Source organism: Olea europaea, chromosome 22 (genome assembly GCF_002742605.1).
Source record: "Olea europaea var. sylvestris chromosome 22, O_europaea_v1, whole genome shotgun sequence".
Taxonomy (NCBI): Eukaryota; Viridiplantae; Streptophyta; class Magnoliopsida; order Lamiales; family Oleaceae; genus Olea; species Olea europaea.
The window spans coordinates 13921474-13945120 of NC_036258.1; the positions used below are offsets into that span (position 1 = coordinate 13921474).

Genomic DNA, 23647 nt, shown 5'->3' on the forward strand with positions numbered 1-23647 from the left:
TTTTTAACATATACATTTAAATATTGAATTAAATTACATATTTTTTAATTTAATTTAATTTGTGTTTATTATTAACTGATTTTTAATTAAATTCACGGTAATGGAAAAAATCAATATGTATCCTTTTTTTTTTTCTGCTTATATGCTTGAATCAATGAAGATCCAGAAAAGAAAAGTTCGGAAATTTTGTATGATTTGATTGGTGTTTATGCTGTAAAATTAATAAATTATGGATTCCAATGAGGGAAAACTAACTTCATTATTGATTATAAGCTTTTTATTAATTTTGTGTATGAGATCACTTGTTTACGGTGATCCTTTAAAGCCAATTACAAGACAACATTCAGTTTATTAGTTGAATTTGGGGATGGTGCTCAATTTGTGAATTGCATTTGGGGTTTCTTATTGAATCTAGAGATCATGTTCAACGTGTAATCCTTCAAAAGTTAACATGATAAGTTGGTTTTGTAGACTTCTTTAAACATAAATTCTCAATTCACATGATAATTTTGCTTTAGTTTCTCTAGCAAAATGGGGCTTTAAATTTTCATATACTCAAAATGTGTGTTATGTCAAGACGATTAGTACCAGCATATAGATATATATGTTTCTTTTGCCCTTCAAGATATATTTAAACTCACTAATTTTAATATCAAGAAATTATAAATGGAAGCAAATGTTAAAAGTTACATATCAATCTGTTATTTGTCGTTCAATATTTTATCCACATCATCCTATCATTTCTATGTACACTTATTTTTAATAGTATTCAATTAACGTGCAACACACATCATCCCACTGGTATTTATTCAAAAAGTATGGAATAGTATTTCAAATATTTAAACACATTCATACATATAGTCAAGAAGAATGGATTAGCAGTTTCTACTAAGAAAGTTATTCTCTGTCGGACGTGCATTAGGTTTCTAGGGCATAATATCCATTTAAGAATTATTACCCCGATTCAAAGAAATATAGATTTTACTGATAAATTTCCTAATTAAATCTTGAAAAAATCTAGTTTGCAGCGATTTTAGGTTGTGTCAATTATGTGTTATACTTTGTTATAGACGTAAGGCCGATTTGTACCCCTCTTTTTAAAAAACTACAAAAACATCTTGCACCATGGAGTCATAAGCATACTTTAGCTATACGAAAAGTTAAAAATGCTATCAAAAGCGTTCCATGCCTCTCAATTATAGACCCTCTTACTTCCATTACCGTTGAGATGGATGCATCCAAAATACAAATTTACCTATAATTTTTGAAATGTAATCTTCAAAAATTTAGGTCAATGTAGTTTCCACTTATTATATTTTAAACAAATTCTATTATGGACTGGGCTGAGGGCCTGTTTTGCTGACCTTTGTCCTAAACGCCCTACTCATAGTCCTCAGAAAATTGCCTTAATACAAAGCCCATATTTGATCCTCATTATCTGAAGACTTATTATTTCTTTTTCCTCATATTTATTTTTAACCACATTCTCGTAATAAAATATTTTGCACAAAAATAATTTTTTTGTTACTTTTTAATCATGCATTTTTTAAAAATTTACTATTGGAAAACTTATTTTCAACAAAAAAGAAAAAAAGAGCTCAAACATTAGCTAAATTAAATTTTCAACAAAATTCTCAGAGCTCAGAGTACTTGGCTTACTTATCACAAAATGATAAATGAATCTAAAAAATTCCTCCCAATCGTAAATTGTCACGATTATTGCAAAACATGTAACTAACGAGTCGATTAACACTGTACTAGATGCATAAAGATAATTCATTTTTCATGACAAACGACATAAAATTTTAATGCGAAATTATAAATTGCGACCAAACTTTATGGAAATGAATAAATCTGTTATAAAAAATTAAGATCAAATTCAATGACTAAAATAAAACTTCTCTAAAATTTGAGTGACCTCTAGCGCTTTTCCGGAGACACTCACACAGGCTTAAAATAACAGAGATACACACGCAATTATCTCTCTCCAGATTCGAAGCGTGCCGGTGAAGTCACGACGTCAGCAAACCCAAAACGTCACCCAATTTCAACTTTCCGTTAGAAGTGGGCCCCGAAACTGCCACGTGTCCACTAAATGATCTGCCAACACTCGTTTGAAAACTTTCGTTACGATTTGAAATTGAAACCTGCTATTTCCACGCTCCCCATTGCTAATAGTACTCGTGCAAGATTTCTCTTTATATGAATTGCCTTCAATCTTCTTTTCAATATAACAGACGGTACACACCATATAATATACATTACTTCCTCCATAACGCCATTTCTTGCAGAAATCCTTATGGATTCGTTAAAGTAAAGTAAAAGGAAAATAAAGAATTTAAGGGTTAAATTTATGCGGTTATTTTTGATAACCTGAAAACCCCTCAATTCGAGGGGTTATAATTGTACTCATGTTCTTCAGTTTGATTTTTCTGGCGAAATAATTGTACGTTTTGGTGAAAATAATTTGATTTGGTGTAGAAAACCTGGAATTTGATTCGGTGGCAATGATTTACGACGCTGCTGAAGAGGATTTCGGGGTTGGGGATTACGTGAAATTGGAGGAAGGTTCAGACGGTGGGACCTACAGGAAGGTAGTTGCTGAGGGGTCGACATCGGGTTGTTGTGGCGGAAATGGTGGCGGTGGCGGAGGGTGGTTGTGGTCGTTGTGGTGGTGGGCGAAACTGGTGTTGGTGGTGGCGTTTTTAGTGCTGTTGGGTGCTGTTTTCTTCAAATGGGTCGGACCCTTCTTCATGGATAAGGTGAATTTTCGTCTAAATTACTCGGACATCATTTGTCCAGGAGCTTTCTATGATTGATCACATGAAACTCTAATTTCTAATTGAATATGTGTTATGATGAATATTTTGAGTTGTGAATGTGATTCTGATTAATGAGGATAATTGATTTTTGTACATCTGAATGGTCCAGGAAATTTTTTCTGTTTTATATTTAGGTGTCTTTCTTCTTTTTCTGTTAAGCAATTACATTTAGAACTTCCTTTTATTCAATAATATAGAATGATTATCTTTATGGTTGTATGTGCTAATTTGTGTTTAAGACAAATGACAAGTTTTATCTGCCTGTCGAGGGAAACTTAATCAATGTTTCATGAGCAAAAGAATGTGCATTTCATTAATTAGCCGGAAAGAGTTTGTAGCTATTAGCTTGCTGGCCATTTTCAGTTTAACACTGATTACATCATTGTCATAGGTTATTTCATTTAATTGATGTCAAAATTTCAGTCTACATCTGTGGCTCTACATAATATACTAGGAACTTGTTTGGTAATAAGTGCAGAGCTGGACTAGGTAGTAGCATGGACAAGATTTTAACTTGTTTTTCTTGTTTAGTACTGTCCGATACTGCAAACATGCACTAGTTATCTGCACGGGTTAAAGAGGTTACGAGTACTGTATCTTTTCCCCTTCGCCTAGATATGGTTTGGCCTGGACTAGGCAGTAGCATGGACAAGATTTTAACTTGTTTTTCTTGTTTAGTACTGTCCGATACTGCAAACATGCACTAGTTATCTGTTCTGGTTAAAGAGGCTACGAGTACTGTATCTTTTCCCCTTTGCCTAGATATGGTTTGGCCATTGTCAGCAATTATCACGGTTCTCCTTCATCATATAGTTTTCTGAGTACATCTTGTTCTTTTTCAGGAAATCATCCCCATTATAATTTGGGAGAGGGAAACATTCAGCAAATCAATGCTAGCACTTCTAGTATTTAGCTCCATTGCCCTATTTCCTACCCTGCTTTTACCTTCTACTCCTTCCATGTGGGTGGCCGGGATGACTTTTGGATATGGGTACGGATTTTTGCTGATCATTGGAGCAGTGGCTATTGGTGTCTCCCTTCCCTATCTCATCGGTTTTCTATTCCATCATAAGATCCAAGTACATACCTTTAATTATGTACATTGTTACTCAGAACTAATGTCTTTGCTTTCAATTAACATTATTATATTTTTCCACTCCACAGGTTTTGTTGGAAAAATATTCTAAGCAAGCTTCCATTATAAAACTCGCTGGTGAGGGAAATTGGTTCGATCAGTTGCGAGATGTCACCTTGATTAGGATTTCTCCTTTCCCTTATGTTGTATATAATTACTGTGCTGTGGCTACCGATGTGAATTATTGTCCTTACTTGTTGGGGACACTGGTAGGAATGGTGCCTGAAATATTTGTTGCAATTTACACGTAAGATCTCCTCTCCCTACAAAAAAGAATAAAGGATGTGTCGAGATGCTTTTTTTGTATTTGTTCTCTATAAAAAAGAAAACATGAAAACTTTGTTGAAACACTAACCTGGAATTTATTTCTGCATTTGTACATTAAAAAAATTATCACTTTATTTTGGTATGGAGGTGTACATAATTGCTATCAGGTTTGGATTATTCCCATTTTTCCTGTTTTCTGCACAATATATTAACGATGGTTATCATTGTAGTTCTCTTAATTTATGGGGTTGATAACTTGTCGTATCTTCTTTGGTGCAACTTCTTGCATTCAGTCTTTTCACATAAATAGTCGTGTTTACACATTGCTTCCATCATTTTTAGTGCATGATTGGCGAAGCTAAGCCCTTGTTTGATTCCTATTATTTTCAAAATACATTTTTCTCTTTATTCTTTTCAATCACACATTCTTTAATAAAATAATATTACACACAAACCCAAAATTTTTCCTTATTTTTTAACCGCACATTCTTCTTTAATCTACTATTCCAAAATGCATTCTTCAAAATGTTTAAGTTCTTAAGCTTTGTGTGTCCTACGAAATGTGTATAAGAAGTGTGTTAGTAAGTTTGTGGATCCTACAAAATGTGCGGATAATTTCTATGTTTGACAAGCTTAAATTTAATTTTAAGCTTTGCCAAACATACACTATATGTTCCCCATACTTCTGGGTATCAACTATATGATGATTGCTGGTGCGCTCTCCCTCTCTTTTCCTCCCTCTTTGTGCTCGTTTTGATATGCAATATAAGTATTTTTTTTTCCTTAAGTTTAGAGGCAGAACTGTGTAAAGAAAACTTGGGGTAGAGGGAAAATGCGAAAAGCAAAGGGCGTAGTCCGAAGTGTTGGAAGACCATAAAAATATTTCTTATTGGAATCCAAATGTGGTCTCTAAATTTTTCTGGAATTCTTATCAGAGCAATAGCTCATTGTTCGCTTCAGTTTCTCGTATTTGATAACTTTTATTCTGATACTTGGTTTCTTTTTATGCTGCCATGGCAAATTTATGTCTATAATAATTTGCTTTCCTCTATGATCGAATCTCCAAGTCATGTATTGTTTGTTTTACTGTAGCGGCATCTTGATAGAAACTTTGGCCGATGCTTCTAATGATCGGCGCTCATTATCAGCAGCACAGATTATTTGCAACGTTATTGGCTTTTGCATTTCCTTGGTAACGACAGTGATTGTCACCTTATGTGCAAAAAGGCGACTCAAGAAACTACAAGCTGAAGAGGAGCGATTGTTGCGATGAGTTTTTGTACTTTTACGGCTGGATCAAGTTGGAAAATGGCGAAAAAGAGTCACTACGCAGCATTATATGTCAATAGTTTGTCCTGTCGATGTTCATTGACGTGTTATGGCTGCATAGAGTGGATGGCGAGGGAGACGAGAGAAGAAAGGTAAGATGATTGACATCATAGTAAGCACGTTAATTTCGAAAGAAACATTACAGATTTTTTTTAACCTAATATTCTTTAGCATCTGTATATAATTTTGGTTCAAGAGTTAAAATTGCTGGAGATTTTGAACTGCTGATTGAAATTACAAATACTTCAATAATGAAAAGAAATCAATTATGCTACATTAACATTAAGGTTGACATAAAGTTTTACATAATATCACGTGACATATTATCATTGGATAGTTTAAAACAAAGTCTACTTTTTCATCCAATTATTAATTGCACAAAAGAACTCGAATCAACTTATTGGCCTAAAAAAAAGTGATCTTTCTCGATAAAGTCGGTTGATTAGGGTGATGTCTCTTACGTTACCCATAATATGTGGAAGTATCGACGTAATTTCATAGAGTCATTCGCAAAGGAAGTTTTCTTTCAAGTCAAGAAGCCAGCCTTCTTTCTTTATCTATGCCATGCCTACCTGCCTCATTTCCAGCATTTCCTACAAATCGTAGGTATCGATTGAGAGAAGCCACTTCGAGGGCCTTTCCAAACCTACTGTGATTAGGCCGAAATAGTGAATGGCATTTTACCCGCCAAAATGCAAAAGCAGCCCAACTCGGATCTATTTGGGTCGGTTTTGGGTTAGCTTGGACCCATCCCACAAACCTTGGTTTTGTATTCTTTTCCTCTTTAAAAAATAAAATAAAAGAAAAATATTTTTAAGGACATTTTACCCTTTAAACTGAGCAAATTGACCCGATCAAATCCAACCGACTTTGCTAATGTGGGAAATTTTTTAACTAGTATTGGGTTGGTTTTAGGTTTGGAATTAAACCCAACCAAAAATGTCGATTTGGTGGGTGAGCTGAGTTCGATCTCAGCACAGCTTGACCCGTGCTCACCCCTCTCTTGAGTAATTATTATTATTAGTAAATTATGAAAGTGTCACAAACTCTTATGAAGATACGTCACCCTAACATCGAAAATGCAAAGCGAATCTTGTAAGTTACACAAACTGAGTCGAGCATAAAGCACTTTCATGAAAGGCGTAAGAAATTCAAACCCTTTATCTCAAAATCAATATGTGGGGTAGCATAAGGAACAAGGGCTGGATAAGAAAAGGGCATAAATTTAAAAGGAGCTTTGCAAAAAAGAAAGCAAACAAAAGCAAGCACGAAAGAGTTCGTGTAAGATCTCTTTAGACAAGGTAATTGGTTTTTAGGGAATATTACTGTTGTGCTCCCTAACCTTTATTTGGACAATTATCTAGTAAGTTCTATTTTTTTTTAATACCTTGTTTGATCTCCGTTCTTCTTAAAATACATTTTTCTCTATCTTTTTTTTTACTACACATTCTTTAATAAAATAATATTACAAGAAAATTCAAAAAATTTTCTTATTTTTTAATCACACATTCACCATCAATCTACTATTCTAAAATGCATTATTAACAAATAGTAGAGCTTAAATAGGCCATAATATTATACATGTAATTTAGTAGTTTAGTCCAATGAGGTACAATTTTTAATGAAAATTTACATTTTATTAAAATTACTAAAATATTGAGCCCCATTTTTTGGGAACAATATATTTTCGAATAATGATTTTCTTGAAAATTGCGTGGTTAAAAAATAGGAAAATTTTTTAGGTTTATGTGTAAAATTATTTTATGAGAAGATATATTGTTGAAAATGATCAGAAAAAATGACTTTTGAGATATAATTGAAGATGCTAGTTAGATGGAGGATTTAATTTAAGATGTAATGTTAGTAAGTTGTAAATTGATGCTGTTAGCATATTAATAAGATGGCAGAACTCAATTGAGACATGGGGAACTTAATTGTAATCGTACATAAGTACAGGGTCTAAAGTAAAGATTCTGAAAAGTTTAGGATTCCATTACCAATTATATGAAGATGAGGTACTGCATTGATGATTTTATAAAAAATGGACCTATTTGAAGATATTAGTAAGATCGAGGACTCTATTAAAGATACAAGAAATATTGAGGACTACAATAATATTAAGTAAAAGTTTGAGGACATCATTAAACATGTTAGTAAGTTGAGGGCCACAAGATGTTTTTATTAGTAAACTGACTTATTTAAAGGTAAAAGTACAGATGGAAGACTAATAGAAAGATGAAAGTAAAATACAGAACGAAAACAAAGATTTTGATAGGTTTAGCTTTGATCTCTCCTCTTTTCATCTGCATATTATTTGCACTTGGAGTTCGATTATTCAAACTTTAACTTAATGTGATCGTGCGGCTCCTTTATTTTAACATACATATCATTTTCTTTTACATTAGTCTTTCCACATTCTAGTATCGAAATTAGATCATAAAAGTGGATTGGTTGCTTATCATAAAATATCTCAAACGGGCTCTTTTTAGTAGTTCTATTTTTGGAGTTGTAAAGAATTCTGCTTGTGCAATGACTGATTACCATTACTTTGGATTTTCTCCAACCAAACATTGCAAAGGATTTCTCAAATTCCTATTAACTTCACTCTACTCATCAATTTAAATATGGTAAGAACTAATGTATTGCAATTTGGTTTCTTCCACAAAGCTCTCCAAAAATGTGATAAGAGCTTTGAATCACGATTTGATACTATAGACTTGGGAACTCCATGCCAATGCACAATTTCTTAAAGGTAACAGAGAAGCGACATTTGATGCATCAATAGTTTCCTTGCAGCTAATAAAATGAGTTATCTTTGAAAATTGGTCAACGACCACAAAGATGGAATCCATTCCTCGTTGGCTTTTAGGTAATCCTACGACGAAATCCATACATCTTTCCAAAGTGCTACTATTATGGGCAATGGTGTATACAAACCCGTTTCTGCACTCTTCTTTTGGATTGTTGGCATACTTGACGCTTGTCAATGAATTTATGTACATTGCAACCCATCTTTAGCCAAAGGAATTTTGTTCAATTATTGTGCTAGTTTTATCTTGCCCTAAATGTCCTTCCAAGCCTCCGTCGTGCATATCTTGAATGATTTTCTCATTTAAAGAATAATCTGTACACAAAGTTGATTGTATTTAGATAGAAAATTACCATATAGCAAATAGTTCTCTTGCGTTCCATTTTTGTAACATTTTCAAATTGGACCAAAGAAAGGATCACAAGGATACATATCATTTAAAGTATCAAATCCTTCTATAGTATTAGTCATTTATGTCAATCACATGGTTCAAAAATATCAATACAAAGGCAATGATTGTAGATCCCTTGTCAAAGGAACTTGCTCCAAAACTTTTTAAGACACATATTGCTAATATAAGTATTATGGAAACTTTCGATATTTTTGGTTAATGAGAGTTTATTTATGTAAAAGAACTATATTTTGGCTTGATCCCTTCATGGGAAACATATGCAATCCATATGTTTTTTGGGTACTGTCCCTTTTAATAATAAAATATATTTTCCCTATCCATAAATTAGTTTGAGCATACATTTGGTTTATGTCTTTTATTATGATATTATTATGATATCGAAATATAAGAGATAAAGACATAAGATGAGTCTCTTTTAAAAATATGTGGCTTTATTTGATTTGAAGCATTATGAGGAATGATATGAATTAGCACAATTTTTATCACATTTGGTGCAAATTCATACTACGTACTACCACATTGGTTGAAGGATAGAGATTCATGTCGATAAAGATGTTAGCATTTGTAGCTGTGGAGTGGTCTTACATTGTTTAAATGGTGCAATGACTTCCATGTTCGATATTAGCATTCTTTTTTCCGGATTATGTTTTCTAAGGTGTTATCATTGGAGCTGTATATGTGTGGCCACCTATATAGTCTAACCCCAAAAGTTAAAAGTTTTATTTTATTATTTGATAGCAATCAAATATTCGCCGAAGTGGAAGAATATTAGAAAAATATGGGTTTTTCATTTGATTGCAAATTTTATGTTTTATAAAACGAGTTAGATATATAGCTCATAATGATACTATAGCTAATTTTAATATGTCGAGTGATCATTTGGGCAGATTTACACCTTAGTCATATAGGGTTATATTCTATATAATGTAGTAATTTAAGTATGTGGCCCATAAATATTTAAACCCTAATTAGGGTTGGAGTTGTTAGTGGGACAGCTCAACAATTTTCTATATAAGAGGCTAGGCATCCTCTCCATATGTTTTTATTGGCTTGTCCCATTGACCATATCTTTTTGAAGAGCAAAGAGAGGAAGATTTAGCGCTAATATTTGCATTCAAAATGTCTTTCGCAAATATATCTCTTAAACTATTAATTTAGAATTATGATTCTTATTTCTTAACATGATTATTATTAAATACAACAGAAAATTCATAAAAGATAAAAATATAGAATAATGTTATATAGCATCATTTATGTTAAACGCTGATCTAAGTGACGCTAAGTGATATTAAATGAGTCATATTTTCTACATTCAATTGAACCTTTCAGTTAATAACATATATATGTCGTTGTAGCATTATTGATGTTAGATAGCATTATTCAAAAATATTAATCATATTTAGCCTTCGTGTGGGAAGGGGTTATAATTCAAATTTTAATTGAGTTAAAGTCAACGGTTAACTTTAATCATATATTTAATGGAATTCACAAAATTTCAATTAAATATTTTATCAGTTTTATCAAAATTTATTAAAAATTTGTTTTTAATTGTCTAATTTATTTGTAATCATGCTAAAAATCGAGAATCACAAAATAATAAATTAATAAATCGAATTCATACTCACAGAAACCACGTTGATATGAATAATAACAACTAGATCTTCTCCTCCTTGCTCCTCACAAAATATTAGCCGTCAATGGGAGCAAGCTAATGAAAAAATATTGAGAGGAGATGAGACCTAGCCTTTATATAGGAAAATTATTGAGCCGTCTCATCACGACTTAAATTCTAATTAGGGTTTATATATATATTTTCGGCCCACATACTTAAAATTATCACATTATATTAAATATAATTCGTAAGGTGTAAAAGGTCTAATTAATCATTTAATAAATTTGGTCTAATCACAAATATCACTACGAGTCATACATCTAACCCGTAAAATAAATAATCAAATGTGAAGCCCATATTAGAAATATTCAAACATTCTTTCACTTGGACAAACATTTGATTGCTATAACAAAACTTTTAACACCCAAGTTAAACTACATAGGTGGCCACAAAAGTATGGCTCTAATGATGACACCTTACACAATATGATCCGGTTCATCAAAAATGTTAACACCGAATATGGAAGTCATTGCACCATTTAAGCGATGTAAGACCATTCCACAACTACAAATGCCAACATCCTTATCAACATGGATCTCTATCCTCCAACTAATGTGGTAGTATGTGGTATGAACTTAGCACCAAATGTGATCAAAATTGTGTTAATTCATATCAGTTCTTATAATGTTTCAGATCAAAATAAAGCCACATGTTTCCAAAAGATACTCATCTTATGTCTATCTGTCATATCTCGAAATTACAATAATATTATAATAAAAGACATAAATCAAATACATGCTCAAAATAATTCATGGATAAGGAAAAATATATTTTATTATTGAAAGAGGGGCCGTACCCGAAAAACATATGGTTGCCTACGTTCCCCATAAAAGGGATCAAGCCTAAAACGTAATTTTTTTTTTTTTTTTTTTTTTTTTTTTTTTTTTTTTTTTTTTTTTTTTTTTTTTTTTTTTTTTTTTTTTTTTTTTTTTTTTTTTTTTTTTTTTTTTTTTTTTTTTTTACATATGTATAACTCCTACTTACCAAAAACATCAAATGTTTTCACAATATCCATATTAGCAACATGTGTCTTAAAAACTTTTGAAGCGAGTCTTTTAGTCAAAGGGTTTGCAATCATTGCCTTTGTATTAATATGCACAATATTCGTCTGCCTTTCATTGATTCTGTCTTTAACCACCAAATATTTGATGTTAATATGCTTCGATCCATCAGAATTTTTATTATTCTTTGAAAAGAACATTGCCGCAATGTTATCATAATAGATAGCGACATCTTGATAGAAACCTTGGCCGATGCTTCTAATGATCGGCGCTCATTATCAACAGCACAGATTATTTGCAACATTATTGGCTTTTGTATTTCCTTGGTAACGACAGTGATTGTCACCTTAGTGCAAAAAGGCGACTCAAGAAACTACAAGCTGAAGAGGAGCTAATGCTGCAATGAGTTTTTGTATTCTTACGGCCGGATCAAGTTGGAGAATGACGAAAAAGAGTCACTACGCAACATTATAATCCCACGTATAATATTTGTCAATAGTTTGTCCTGTCGATGTTCATTGACGTGTTATGCTGCATAGAGTGGACGGCGAAGGAGACAAACATCATATTAGGCAAGTTAATTTCGAAAGAAACATTACACATTTTTTTAACCTAATATTATTTAGCATCTGTATATCATTTTGGTTCAAGAGTTAAAATTGCTGGAGATTTTGAACTGCTAATTGAAATTACACTCTTCAATAGTGAAAAGAAATTCTCCTGTGATTAGGGATGGGCATTTTACCCGCCAAAATGCAAAAGCAGCCCAACTCGGATCTATTTGGGTCGGTTTTGGGTTAGCCTGGACCCATGCCACAAACCTTGGTGTTGTATTCTTTTCCTCTTTTTAAAAAAAAATAAAAATTATTTTTAAGGACATTTTACACTTTAAACTGAGCAAATTGACCCAATCAAATCCTACTGACTTGGTTAATCTGGGAAATTTTTTAACTAGTAATGGGTTGGTTTCATGTTGGAATTGCACCCAACCAAAAAAATCGATTTGGTGGGTTGAGTTCCTACCAACACAACTTGACCCGTGCTCACCTTGCATGAGATGACGAGTTTGTATTCTCTTGAGTAATTATTATTAGTAGTAAATTATGAAAGCGTCATAAACTCTTATGAAGATACGTCGCCCTAACATCGAAAATGCAAAGTGAAATCTTGTAAGTTACACAAAGTGAGTCGAGATAAAGCACTATCACGAGAGGCATAAGAAATTCAAACCATTTTATCTCTAAATCAATATGTGGGGGTAGGGTAAGGAACAAGGGCTGGATAAGAAAAGGGCACAAATTTAAAAGGAGTTTTGCCAAAAGGAAAGCAAACAAAAGCAAGCACGAAAGAGTTCGAGTAAGATCTTTTTAGACAAGATAATTGTTTTTTTAGGAAATATTACCGTTGTGCTCCCTAACCTTTGTTTGGACAAGTATCTAGTAACTTGTATGCTTTTTTAATACCTTGTTTGATTCATTTTTTTTGAAAATGCATTCTTTAATAAAATAATATCACACGTAAACGACGCTTTTTGGGCGTTTTCCGCGTTTTGAGAATTTATAACTGAAAAAGCTCAAAATGATAAAAAGTCGTTTTGCTTTTTCAGTTATAAATTTTAGCTTGTTTTCGAAAATGCATTTTCGAAAACGACGGACCAAACGCGTTTTCCGCGTATTCGAAAACGAAAAACGGAAAATAGCCCGAAAACGCCAAACCAACTGTAGCCTTAGTAGTTTAGTCCAATAAGGTACAATTTTTAATGAAAATTTACATTTTATTAAAATTACTAAAATATTGAGCCCCATTTTTTAGGAATAATATATTTTGGAATAGTGATTTTATTGGAAAATGCGTGGTTAAAAGATAGGAAAAAGTTTTGGATTTATGTGTAAAATTATTTTATGAGAGAATGTGTGATTAAAAATGATCGAAAAAATGAAGTTTGAGAAATAATTGAAGATGCTAGTTAGATGAAGGATTTAATTTAAGATGTTAGTAAGTTGTAAACTGATGCTGTTAGCATATTAGTAAGATGGCAGAACTCAATTAAGTCATGGGGAACTTAATTGCAATCGTACATAAGTACAGGGTCTCAAATAAAGATTCTGAAAAGTTTTGGACTCCATTACCAATTATATGAAGATGAGGTACTGAATTGATGATTTTATAAAAAATGGACCTATTTGAAGATATTAGTAAGATCAAGGACTCTATTAAAGATACAAGAAATATTGAGGACTACAATAATGTTAAGTAAAAGTTTGAGGACATCATTAAAGATGTTAGTAAGTTAAGGGCCACATAGATGTTTTTATTAGTAAAGTGACTTATTTAAAGGTAAAAGTACAGATGGAAGACTAATAGAAAGATGAAAGTATAGTACAAAACGAAAACAAAGATTTTGATAGGTTTAGCTTTGATCTCCCCTCTTTTCATCTGCATATTATTTGTACTTGGAGTTCGATTATTCAAACTTTATCTTAATGCGATCGTGCAGTTTCTTCATTTTTACATGCATATTATTTCCTTTTACATCAGTCTTTCCACATTCTAGTATCGAAATTAGATCATAAAAGTGGATTGATTGCTTGTCATAAAATATCTCAAACGGGCTCTTTTTAGTAGTTCTATTTTTGGAGTTGTAAAGAATTCTGCTTGTACAATGACCGATTACCATTACTTTGGATTTTCTCCAACCAAACATTGCAAAGGAGTTCTCAAATTCCTATTTACTTCACTCTGCTCATCAATTTGAATATGGTAAGAACTAATATATTGCAATTTGGTTTCTAGTTTCTTCCACCAAGCTCTCCAAAAATGTGATAAGAGCTATGAATCACGATTTGATACTATAGACTTGGGAACTCCATGCCAATGCACAAGTTCTTAAAGGTAACAGAGAAGCGACATTTGATGCATCAATAGTTTCCTTGCAGCTAATAAAGTGAGTTATCTTTGAAAATTGGTCAACGACACAAAGATGGAATCCATTCCTCGTTGGCTTTTAGGGAATCCTACGACGAAATCCATACATCTTTCCAAAGTGCTACTATTATGGGCAATGGTGTATACAAACCCGTTTCTGCACTCTTCTTTTGGATTGTTGGCATACTTGACACTTGTCAATGTATGTACATTGCAACCCATCTCTAGCCAAAGGAATTTTGTTCAATTATTGTGCTAGTTTTATCTTGCCCTAAATGTCCTTCCAAGCCTCCGTCGTGCATATCTTGAATGATTTTCTCATTTAAAGAATAATCTGTACACAAAGTTGATCGTCTTCAGATAGAAAATTACCATATGGCAAATAGTTCTCTTGCTGTCCATTTTTGCAACATTTTTAAATTGGACCAAAGAAAGGATCACGAGGATTCATACCATTTAAAAAATCAAAACCTTCTATAGTTTTAGTCTGTGTCAATAACATGGTCCAAAAATATAAATACAGAGGCGATGACTGTAGATCCCTTGACAAAGGGACTTGCTCCAAAACTTTTTAAGATACATATTACTAATATGGGTATTGTGGAAACCTTCGATATTTTTGGTTAATGGGAGTTTATTTATGTAAAAGAACTACATTTTGGCTTGATCCTTTCATGGGGAACGTACAAAACACATGCTTTTTGGGTACAGCTCCTTCTAATCATAAATATATTTTCCTCTATCCATAAATTATTTTGAGCAAATATTTGGCTTATATCTTTGATTGTTATATTATTATGATCTTGAGATATAACAGATAAAGACATAAGATGATTCTTTTTTAAAGATGTGGTTTTATTTTGATTTGAAGCATTATAAAGACTGATATGAATTAGCACAATTTTTATTACATTTGGTGCTAAATTCATACTATGTACTACCACATTGGCTGAAGGATGTGGATCCATGTCGATAAGGATGTTAGCTTTTGTAGTTGTGGAGTAGTCTTACATCGTTTAAATGGTGTAACGACTTCTATGTTTGATATTGACATTCTTTTTTGACCGAATCATGTTTTTTAAGGTGTTATCATTTGAGCTATATTTGTGTGGCCACATATATAGTCTAATCTGAGAGCCAAAAGTTTTGTTTTATTATTTAATAGCAATCAAATATTCACCCAAGTGGGAGAGTATTAGAATAATTTCAAAATATGGGCTTTCCATTTGATTGCAAATTTTATGTTTTATAAAACGAGTTATATGTATATTTCATAATGATACTATACTTAGATCCGATATGTTGAGTGATCGCTTGGGCCGTTTTACACCTTAGTCATATAAGGTTATATCCTATATAATGTGGTAATTTAAGTATGTGAGCCATAAGTATTTAAACCCTAATTAGGGTTAGAGTCGTTAAAGGAATGGCTCAACAATTTTCTATATAAGAGGCTAGGTCCCTTCTCCTCTCCATATGTTTTTATTGGCTTGTCTCATTGACCATTGATATTTTTGTGAAGAGCAAGGAAAGGAAGATCTAGCGCTAATATTTGCATTCAAGATGTCTTTCGGAGATATATATTTTAAACTATTAATTTAGAATTATGATTCTTGTTTCTTAACATGATTATTATTAAATACAAACGAAACTTCATAGAAGATATAAATATAAAATAATGTTATATAGCATCATTTATGTTAAACATTGATCTAAGTGACACTGAGTGATATTAAATGAGTCATCTTTTTCTACATTTAACTCTTGTTTGATTCTCATTCTTCCAAAAATTTATTTTTTTAAAATTCATTTTTAACTATACTTTCTTCAATAAAATGATATTACACGTAAATTCAAAACTTTTTTTTAATTTTTAAATACACATTCTCCATCAATCTACTATTCAAAATACATTATTTCCTCCAAAATGGGGATCAAATAAAGGCTTAATTGAACCTATCAGTTAATAACATATATAATGACGTTGTAACATTATTGATGTTAGATAGCATTATTCAAGAATATTAATCATATTTAGCCTTTGTGTGGTAGGGGTTAAAATTCAAATTTTAATTAAGTTAAAGTTAACAGTTAATTTTTATCACATATTTAATGGAATTCACAAATTTTCAATTACATATTTTATCGGTTTAGTCAAAATTTATTAAAAATTTGGTTTTAATCTCCACTAAACAGTGGCTTAAAAAATATATAATTGTGTAGAAAGTAAAATTGAAAAAAAAAAAGGAAATGATTCTATAAAATGAATTGACTCAATGTTAAATCATGTAGGAGTAAACGAATGAGAGAAAAATTTAGGTGAAAATAAAATAGTTATTGAATTGTTGTTGGAGACCAATAATAATAATAATAATAATAATAATAATAAATAAATAAATCCAACTGGTATGTATTGGTAAGCATTATATAATGTAGCACGAAGGGGATGGTTTATTATCGATTTTTGGTATTTTGATCTAATTAAATTCCTTAAAAAGAAAACTTTGTAAATTATTTAGCAAAAGTTGGTTTCCGTTACTATACTGTTAAAAGTAGTATAGTATAAATAAATTAAAAAGAAAAAAAAATGTAAAGTGTAATTATACTCCATATAGTATTTTGAGAACTTCCCCTTCTTGATTACATTTTATATTTTCTCTCCTCTTTTAACCCACTAGTGAAACTTGACCATGTTCGAGTTATAGTCGTTTGATCGAGCTAAAGCATAGAGTAAGGTGTAAAATTATGGCAAATCGAAGATCTTTCGGTACCAATGGAGAAATTTGTCTTTAAGCAAAAACGCCAAGTTGATAGAATTTAGTGCCAAGGAAAGTAAGACAAGCGCATCGTACTGCAATTAGAAAGTCCACTAGCATTGTGGTTTTACAGAGTTTACAGTAGAGATAAGAGCATTTTCAATGTAAGCAAGTTGAAAGAGTTGTAATGTTTGTATTGATGTCTAAAGAATACATAGTCAAGTTTCTTCAATGAGTTCAATATACAACTATCTTTTATGATGCGAACCCGGATAGCAACGAACACTATCAAACCCACACGAGAGTAACACTAATCCTAAGAACGCCAATTTGATTCGAAGTTAACGGATTTAATTCCTAAACGATGAATTAGGCAACCAACGATATATTAAATAGAAAACCTCCTAATTACACAATTTAAGAACCTCACCCAAGGTTGCGAACGCCATAAGAAATCCCAACCGGATCCCTTGATAAGTTCAAAATCCCGAAGAACAAAGGTTTGGAAGCAAATCGCCTCTCTGAATTAATTCTCAAATCAAAAGTTTTTTTCAATAATGAAAGATAGAAAATAATTTATACTACCCTAGAAAACAAGGAATGAAACTTGCCAAAAATAAGAAATTGAATCAAATTAAAATTCTCGCAAAAATTGAGAATTCGCGTCTTCAGTTTGCCCATGCGACCGCATGGTAGAACTTGGTGCGGTCGCATGGTTGAAGATGTTGTCGCCTCTCGAGTTTCGGTAGCCACCTGTGTGACCGCATGCCTGCGACACGGTGCAGTCGCATGGAGTTATGGTTTGGTCCCTTCTTCGGCTGCTTGAATCACGTTGTTTCATAGACTTTCAGACTTCGACCCCAACACGAAAATTGTCACTTTGCTCATGAACTTCAAGATAGTATGCTTTGTGCCTCGATCCATCAATTGTGCCACCCGTATTAGCTTCCCGAAGGCCTGAACTTGGCTTAGGTTTCTTCCAATCAAACTCCAATGCTTTGGTTCGTTTTGACGAAACCCGTATCACATCATTTTATCTACCTTAATAAAAATTAATAAATCTATAATATATTAAAATATCACATCAAAGGAGAATCATTTTTGGACGATTTTAACCCCCCTAAAATTCCTTTTTTTTTTATGATCTTGATTTACGTGCACCTTGACTAATCTCATCAGACCCTGAAGTTTACAACCGGATACTCACCTCAAAGGCCCCGAGGACCCCTTACAATTTGATTATTTAAATAATATCATATTTTTCATTTTTCGAAATGTAATAAATACTACATAATTATTATCATTTATGAAATTTATATTATTAATTCTCAATTAATTAATATTCACATTAACCTAGATTCAATGAATTTCCAGAACTTGATTTAGATAAATCTAGGGTTATTATAGATAAATTTATTCATATTCATGTATCTAGAAATTTTAATGGGTGTTTAAATTTATGTATTAACAATTAATTTTTATGTATCAAATGTAATAAAAAAAAAGATTGCTCATTTAGAGTAGTTCATAATTACAAAAAATTTGAATCATAGAAATTGAGTTTTGAGAGTACAATTTTTTTCTTCCAAATTTCTATGCTAAGTTTTATTTTCTTCAATATGTTCGACACTCATCAAGTCTTCCAACAAATTGATATCAAATATTATTTTTACATTACTTATAAAGTATTTTAGAACAATGTGCAATGCATATTCAACTTTAACTAGTTGGAGTAAAAGAGAGAAAATTCAACGCTTCAAAAATAGAAACAAAATAAAAAAAATAAAGTATGTCTAACATAGCCCTTGAATCTAGACGAAACATTAGACCAATTTTTATTATTTTTTATTTTATTATTATTATTTTTAACCACATAAGCTTGACACTGACCTTGTCAGCTAATGTTTATTCTATTTTTTTTTTTTAATGCTTCATATTAATATTGAAGATGTTCTAAGAAACCCTGACTGAGAAGTTTAATTAATTTAACGATAAACGAGTTTTTTTTTTTTTTTTTTTATTGATTTTCGGAAACTTTATTGGCCTCAGAGTTTTATCGCTTAATTAAGAAGCAATCTTTATTTAATTTAAGTTAATATAAAAACGTTTTTTCATTAGTTATCTTAATTAGTGGAAAAACTAATAGTAGTTATCTTAATTAGTGGGCAAAAAAACTAAAGTATGATACAGCTTGATCTCCACTGTAATGATAAATTAAAATGATTCATGAATGACCAAAAGATAAGCAAGTGGATACGATAATGACTAATCATGACGAATAATTGATTAAAGTATTTCATTTTAAACGTTATTTATGATTGTCACTAATTATTTATCAAAATTTTCATTATATTTGGTTCTTTTTATATTACATAAAAGAAAGAAGAGTATTTTACATGAAATTTTGCTAATTGTATAATTGAAGTTTACAACCTCCTCATAAGAGAGGGGCTCACGATTTTTTTATTCATCGTAAACCCCTTCCCGTGTGTGTGATTGTCAATTGGAGTTGTATATGTAACATGACTGATTTTACATGTGTCGACAATATTCAATGTTCTTTATGAAAATATTTTCAGCGATCACTACTTTTTCAAGAGCATTTTACGCGATTTAACTACATTTTTACGTTAAAAATAATATGCCCCTTATCTTGTCTCAATGTGAAATCTTGATCTTCAATCCCAATCTGATCGAAGAAAAGAACTCGAACTTTGGGGACAGAACTTGAACTTGGGGGGAAAAGATCCTTAACTAAACAAGATTATAGGGCCACGATTGGTGCAAGTTAACAACAAACATAAAACTTTCTCTCGTATTCATGGCACGAATTAACTTGTCTAGAACATGCAATATATTGAAAACAAGAAATCGTGAATTTGGATACATTGAAAAGACTAGAAGATGTTGAATAAATAAGCGAACAGAAATGACAATACATCGACATCTCTATACATTCAACAACACGATAGTAGATCATAGACGAAAAAATGTCAACTCGAATGCACTAACTAGCTAATTTACTACACAAACCTCGCCTAATTACGCAAGTACTAAGTTTATAACGAACAACATATGGGTGATAAGACTCGATAACTAGGGAATCCATGAATGGATTTGACGCCAATTGCGTTGGTAAGAGAACTGTTAGTGCATATTTGCTACACTATTCTGGAAAGTACAATGGACAAGATTTTTTGTTTTGTCTAATCCACCTATGGGGTTAGCGTTTTAGGGTTACTACTCGGGCAAAGATGTGTTGATATCAGTGGGTTTAGTCGTTGAGTCGGGGCCCATTGAAGACCAGCTGTCTCCACGGAAAGAAGAGTTGGCATTATATGGTTCTTCCACCCCTGCACTCGAGATAGGAATAGCAGCAGTAGGTATAACAGTCGTCGACTGTGTCTTGTGTTTCTTCGTTTTCTGTTCATGCTGATTCCCCACCAAAAAACTACCAACCACAATCTAATTTCACACCAAAAACGCAAAATTTATTAGAAAATGTGTGCTAGGATGGCTTTATTAATTATCGTACGAGAAAGAAGTGTACTAATGATGTGTTTTGCTAAGCTTAAACATAAGTAATCACTAAATATGTCTGGATAAAACAAAAACGAGACGAGAACAAACCTGGACGGGACTGGCAGCAACCAGTAAACCAGCAACCCCACCCCCTACAACACGACCATCGGGGCTAGCTAGCGAAATGCTCATACCACCAGTTCGGTGCCTCATCCCTCCAGTCTCGGAAGGAATAAATGATCCAGTCAGCGAGAGCATCTCGAAACGACCCTAAAACAACAAAAGAACTATGATATCAAATGTTCCCGTCGATGGCAAACAAATATAATACCGTACCTAAAAATTACAAGCAACGTTAAATTTGGTGGGGCATTGAAAGGGAAGATAGATGTTATTAAACTAGCAAAAAATTATTGATCCAGCACCTCATATGTCAATGTGCCACCTGAAGAATCAGGTTGACGAAGCGTTACGCTTGAAATCACGCCATTAGCCGAGAGAACGCAAATAGCCCGAGGACCTTGTTGAGAGAAAGATATGATCTTCATCATGACATCCTAAAATCAAAAGTAGATTCATTAATGCCGTGGATTTCAACTTTCGTCGTACACTATACACAGAAAATCATTCATTAATGTGAATGGTCTCCAAAAGTAAGAGCAAGGGAGACATTTGAAAAGGAGAAAAGTAAATGTAAATTAAACTACGAAGCTGAACTGAAAACTCAAATACAGGTTATGGAAAATTATTTGTCTATTGAGCAAATCATGCTGCAAAATTGAAATTTTACCTCTCCAGCATTGACAGTGATGATATGAGGAATAAAATTAGCACCAACTGTACATGAAACCCATTCACCTACAAAGAAAAGACATTGAAGATTTCGAGGAGAAGACTTCAGCAACAAAGAATCATATCAAGTATTCTTAAAAATATCATAATAGGAAAGGAAAAAGGCATTTTGTGGCCATGAAAACGATAGGATGAAAACCATTAATTCATGAACCTGATCTTCACGTACCAATTATGTGGATCGAGAAGAACTCATTCCACTAGCAAAAGAATATTACTTCACCAACCTTTTTATGAAGTCATCATAGAGCTCAAGACAGACTCGTGTAAATGGCCAACAACCTATGTTGAACCATGTCACCTAAAAGGCTAAAAGCTTAAATTGTTAGAGAGATAGACATGTTTATATAAGCTTTGGTCCTCACGTGCAAGCAGAATCCATTTTTCCACCATATGCCCGACAAGTACATAGTTGTCAAATGACAGGAGGCAAGGCCTGATCTCAGGCTAAAAATCCATTTTGTACCAGGGGCACGGCATGTCAAATTTTCCATTCGGGAGTCAAATTGTACATATTCTAAGAACCAACAAGAGACTTTTAGGAAACAAACAAAAGCCACTCGAGTTTGAATTACAATTTGGCTGCCCACGAATAATGAAGCTTCTAAGATCTTTCTGTCCAAGTTGGGGTATTCCGCAGCAGAAGAGACGTGGATTATTCAAGAAAGTCAATCTAGATTCCATCATTTTCGCACCAAAAGCCCACAAGGCTATCAAAACTACCCATTCATGACAAGATTTTAGTTGAGGCATCAATTCATAGGTCCCATTGCTTCACTCAACTATCATTTGCAATAATTCTTACAGTTAAACCATGGAACTTAAATTCATTCATACAAACTAAACACCAATGCATAATAGAATATTTGGTGAACATGCAGGCATTAATACTAAAACACACATTGCTCCATATAGTAATGGACAATCATCATTTCAATTACCCAAATTCTCCTGCTCCATTCTCGTATGCTGTGCCAGCCGGACTTTTCCGGGCTTATCCGCGGCCGAGAAATCAATCATCGGTGTAGGGGCCGAGGAGGATATCGGCTTAGGTGAGAGGGGCTTAGTGGCAGAGCCATCAGGGACATACTTCCTAGGCCTGCCCCTCTTCTTCTTCTCAACAGTGGAACCACTCACTCCAGCAGCGGTGGTCCCCGGCGGAGGAGGCGGCGCTGATCCACTCATCTGAATTGGATTATCAGTGGACCTTGGAGCCACATGGTAGTCCGAAGGAGCATCTGATCCCACCACTGTGATTCCACTGCTACTTATAGTACCACTTCCACCTTCCATACTTCAAATTCCAAGAAAAACAATTCCTACAAACCCTCAAAAAATCATAATTTTTTTGGAAGCAAAAACCCAGAAATTGTAAGAAAAATAAAAAAACAGCAAAGATTTGAAGTTTATCCCTTAAAAAGCTTCTTCGGGTTTTGACAGAACTGGAAAAAATTTACTGTAAGATCAAACTGAAAAAAATGGGAAAGTTGGTGTGGATGAACAATAAAATTATGAGAAAAAAGATTTGATTTTTTGGAGAATTAAAAGAGAAGGATTGAATTTTGGGGTGAGACAATGGGGAAATTGAGGTATTGTAAGTTAAAGCTAATTTAACTTTTCCTAATTTTCCTCAGACTGTCTGAATTTGTGATTTAAAAAATGTATAAAGTGGATGAAAATATTTAAATATTTGAGTCCATTAATTGTTAATTATTTGATAGCATAGAAAATATGTAGTTTGGTTAATAAAAGGGTTGGAGTCCGGTTGGAAAGGAAAATTGAAAAAATATTTGTAGTTGGGAAAAAGTGAAAATTAGCTTGCCAAGCAATAAAAACTCTCAATCTCATTTTTATTTTAATTTAATAAGAGAATAAAAATAAAAGAGAGAGAGAGAAATGATCTCCTAAACACCAATACAAGCATCAATAACATGTTATATCAACTAATTGATGTATCATTTAACTTTTGGGACCTACCACGAACTTTATTTACAATTAAATAAATAATTATTGTAGCTTTGAGAATTTAAAATTTTTAATTTATAAGGAAAAGTTGGTGTGTGAACATGACGATACCTTAAAGAGAACGGAGATGAAAATTTTTACGTAACCTAAAAGAGTGTAAAATGCATTGTATCTGATAAT

General features: G+C 32.6%; 2 protein-coding genes across 3 annotated transcripts; one reads left to right on the forward strand and one right to left on the reverse strand.

The window, feature by feature from the left end:
• Positions 1–2021: 2021 nt before the first annotated feature.
• Positions 2022–11992, forward strand: LOC111371778 (transmembrane protein 64-like). Of its 2 annotated transcripts, none has more exons than XM_022993930.1 (5): positions 2022–2240; positions 2482–2762; positions 3665–3901; positions 3987–4204; positions 5317–5726. In XM_022993930.1, exons 2-5 carry the CDS (start codon positions 2508–2510, stop codon positions 5495–5497), a joined length of 891 nt encoding a protein of 296 aa, XP_022849698.1. In that variant the 5' UTR covers positions 2022–2240; positions 2482–2507; the 3' UTR covers positions 5498–5726. The 2 variants fall into 2 exon arrangements, 1 of the variants encoding a protein (XP_022849698.1); XR_002698654.1 differs by lacking the exon at positions 2022–2240 and adding an exon at positions 11922–11992 and having other exon boundaries at positions 2247–2762; positions 5317–5565.
• Positions 11993–19985: 7993 nt separating this feature from the next.
• On the reverse strand, positions 19986–23142 carry LOC111371779 (AT-hook motif nuclear-localized protein 1-like). Its single transcript, XM_022993931.1, has 5 exons — positions 22444–23142; positions 21441–21508; positions 21076–21207; positions 20759–20920; positions 19986–20593 (listed from the first exon to the last, which is right to left on the reverse strand). Exons 1-5 carry the CDS (start codon positions 22793–22795, stop codon positions 20369–20371), a joined length of 939 nt encoding a protein of 312 aa, XP_022849699.1. The 5' UTR covers positions 22796–23142; the 3' UTR covers positions 19986–20368.
• Between the last annotated feature and the right edge of the window lie 505 nt (positions 23143–23647).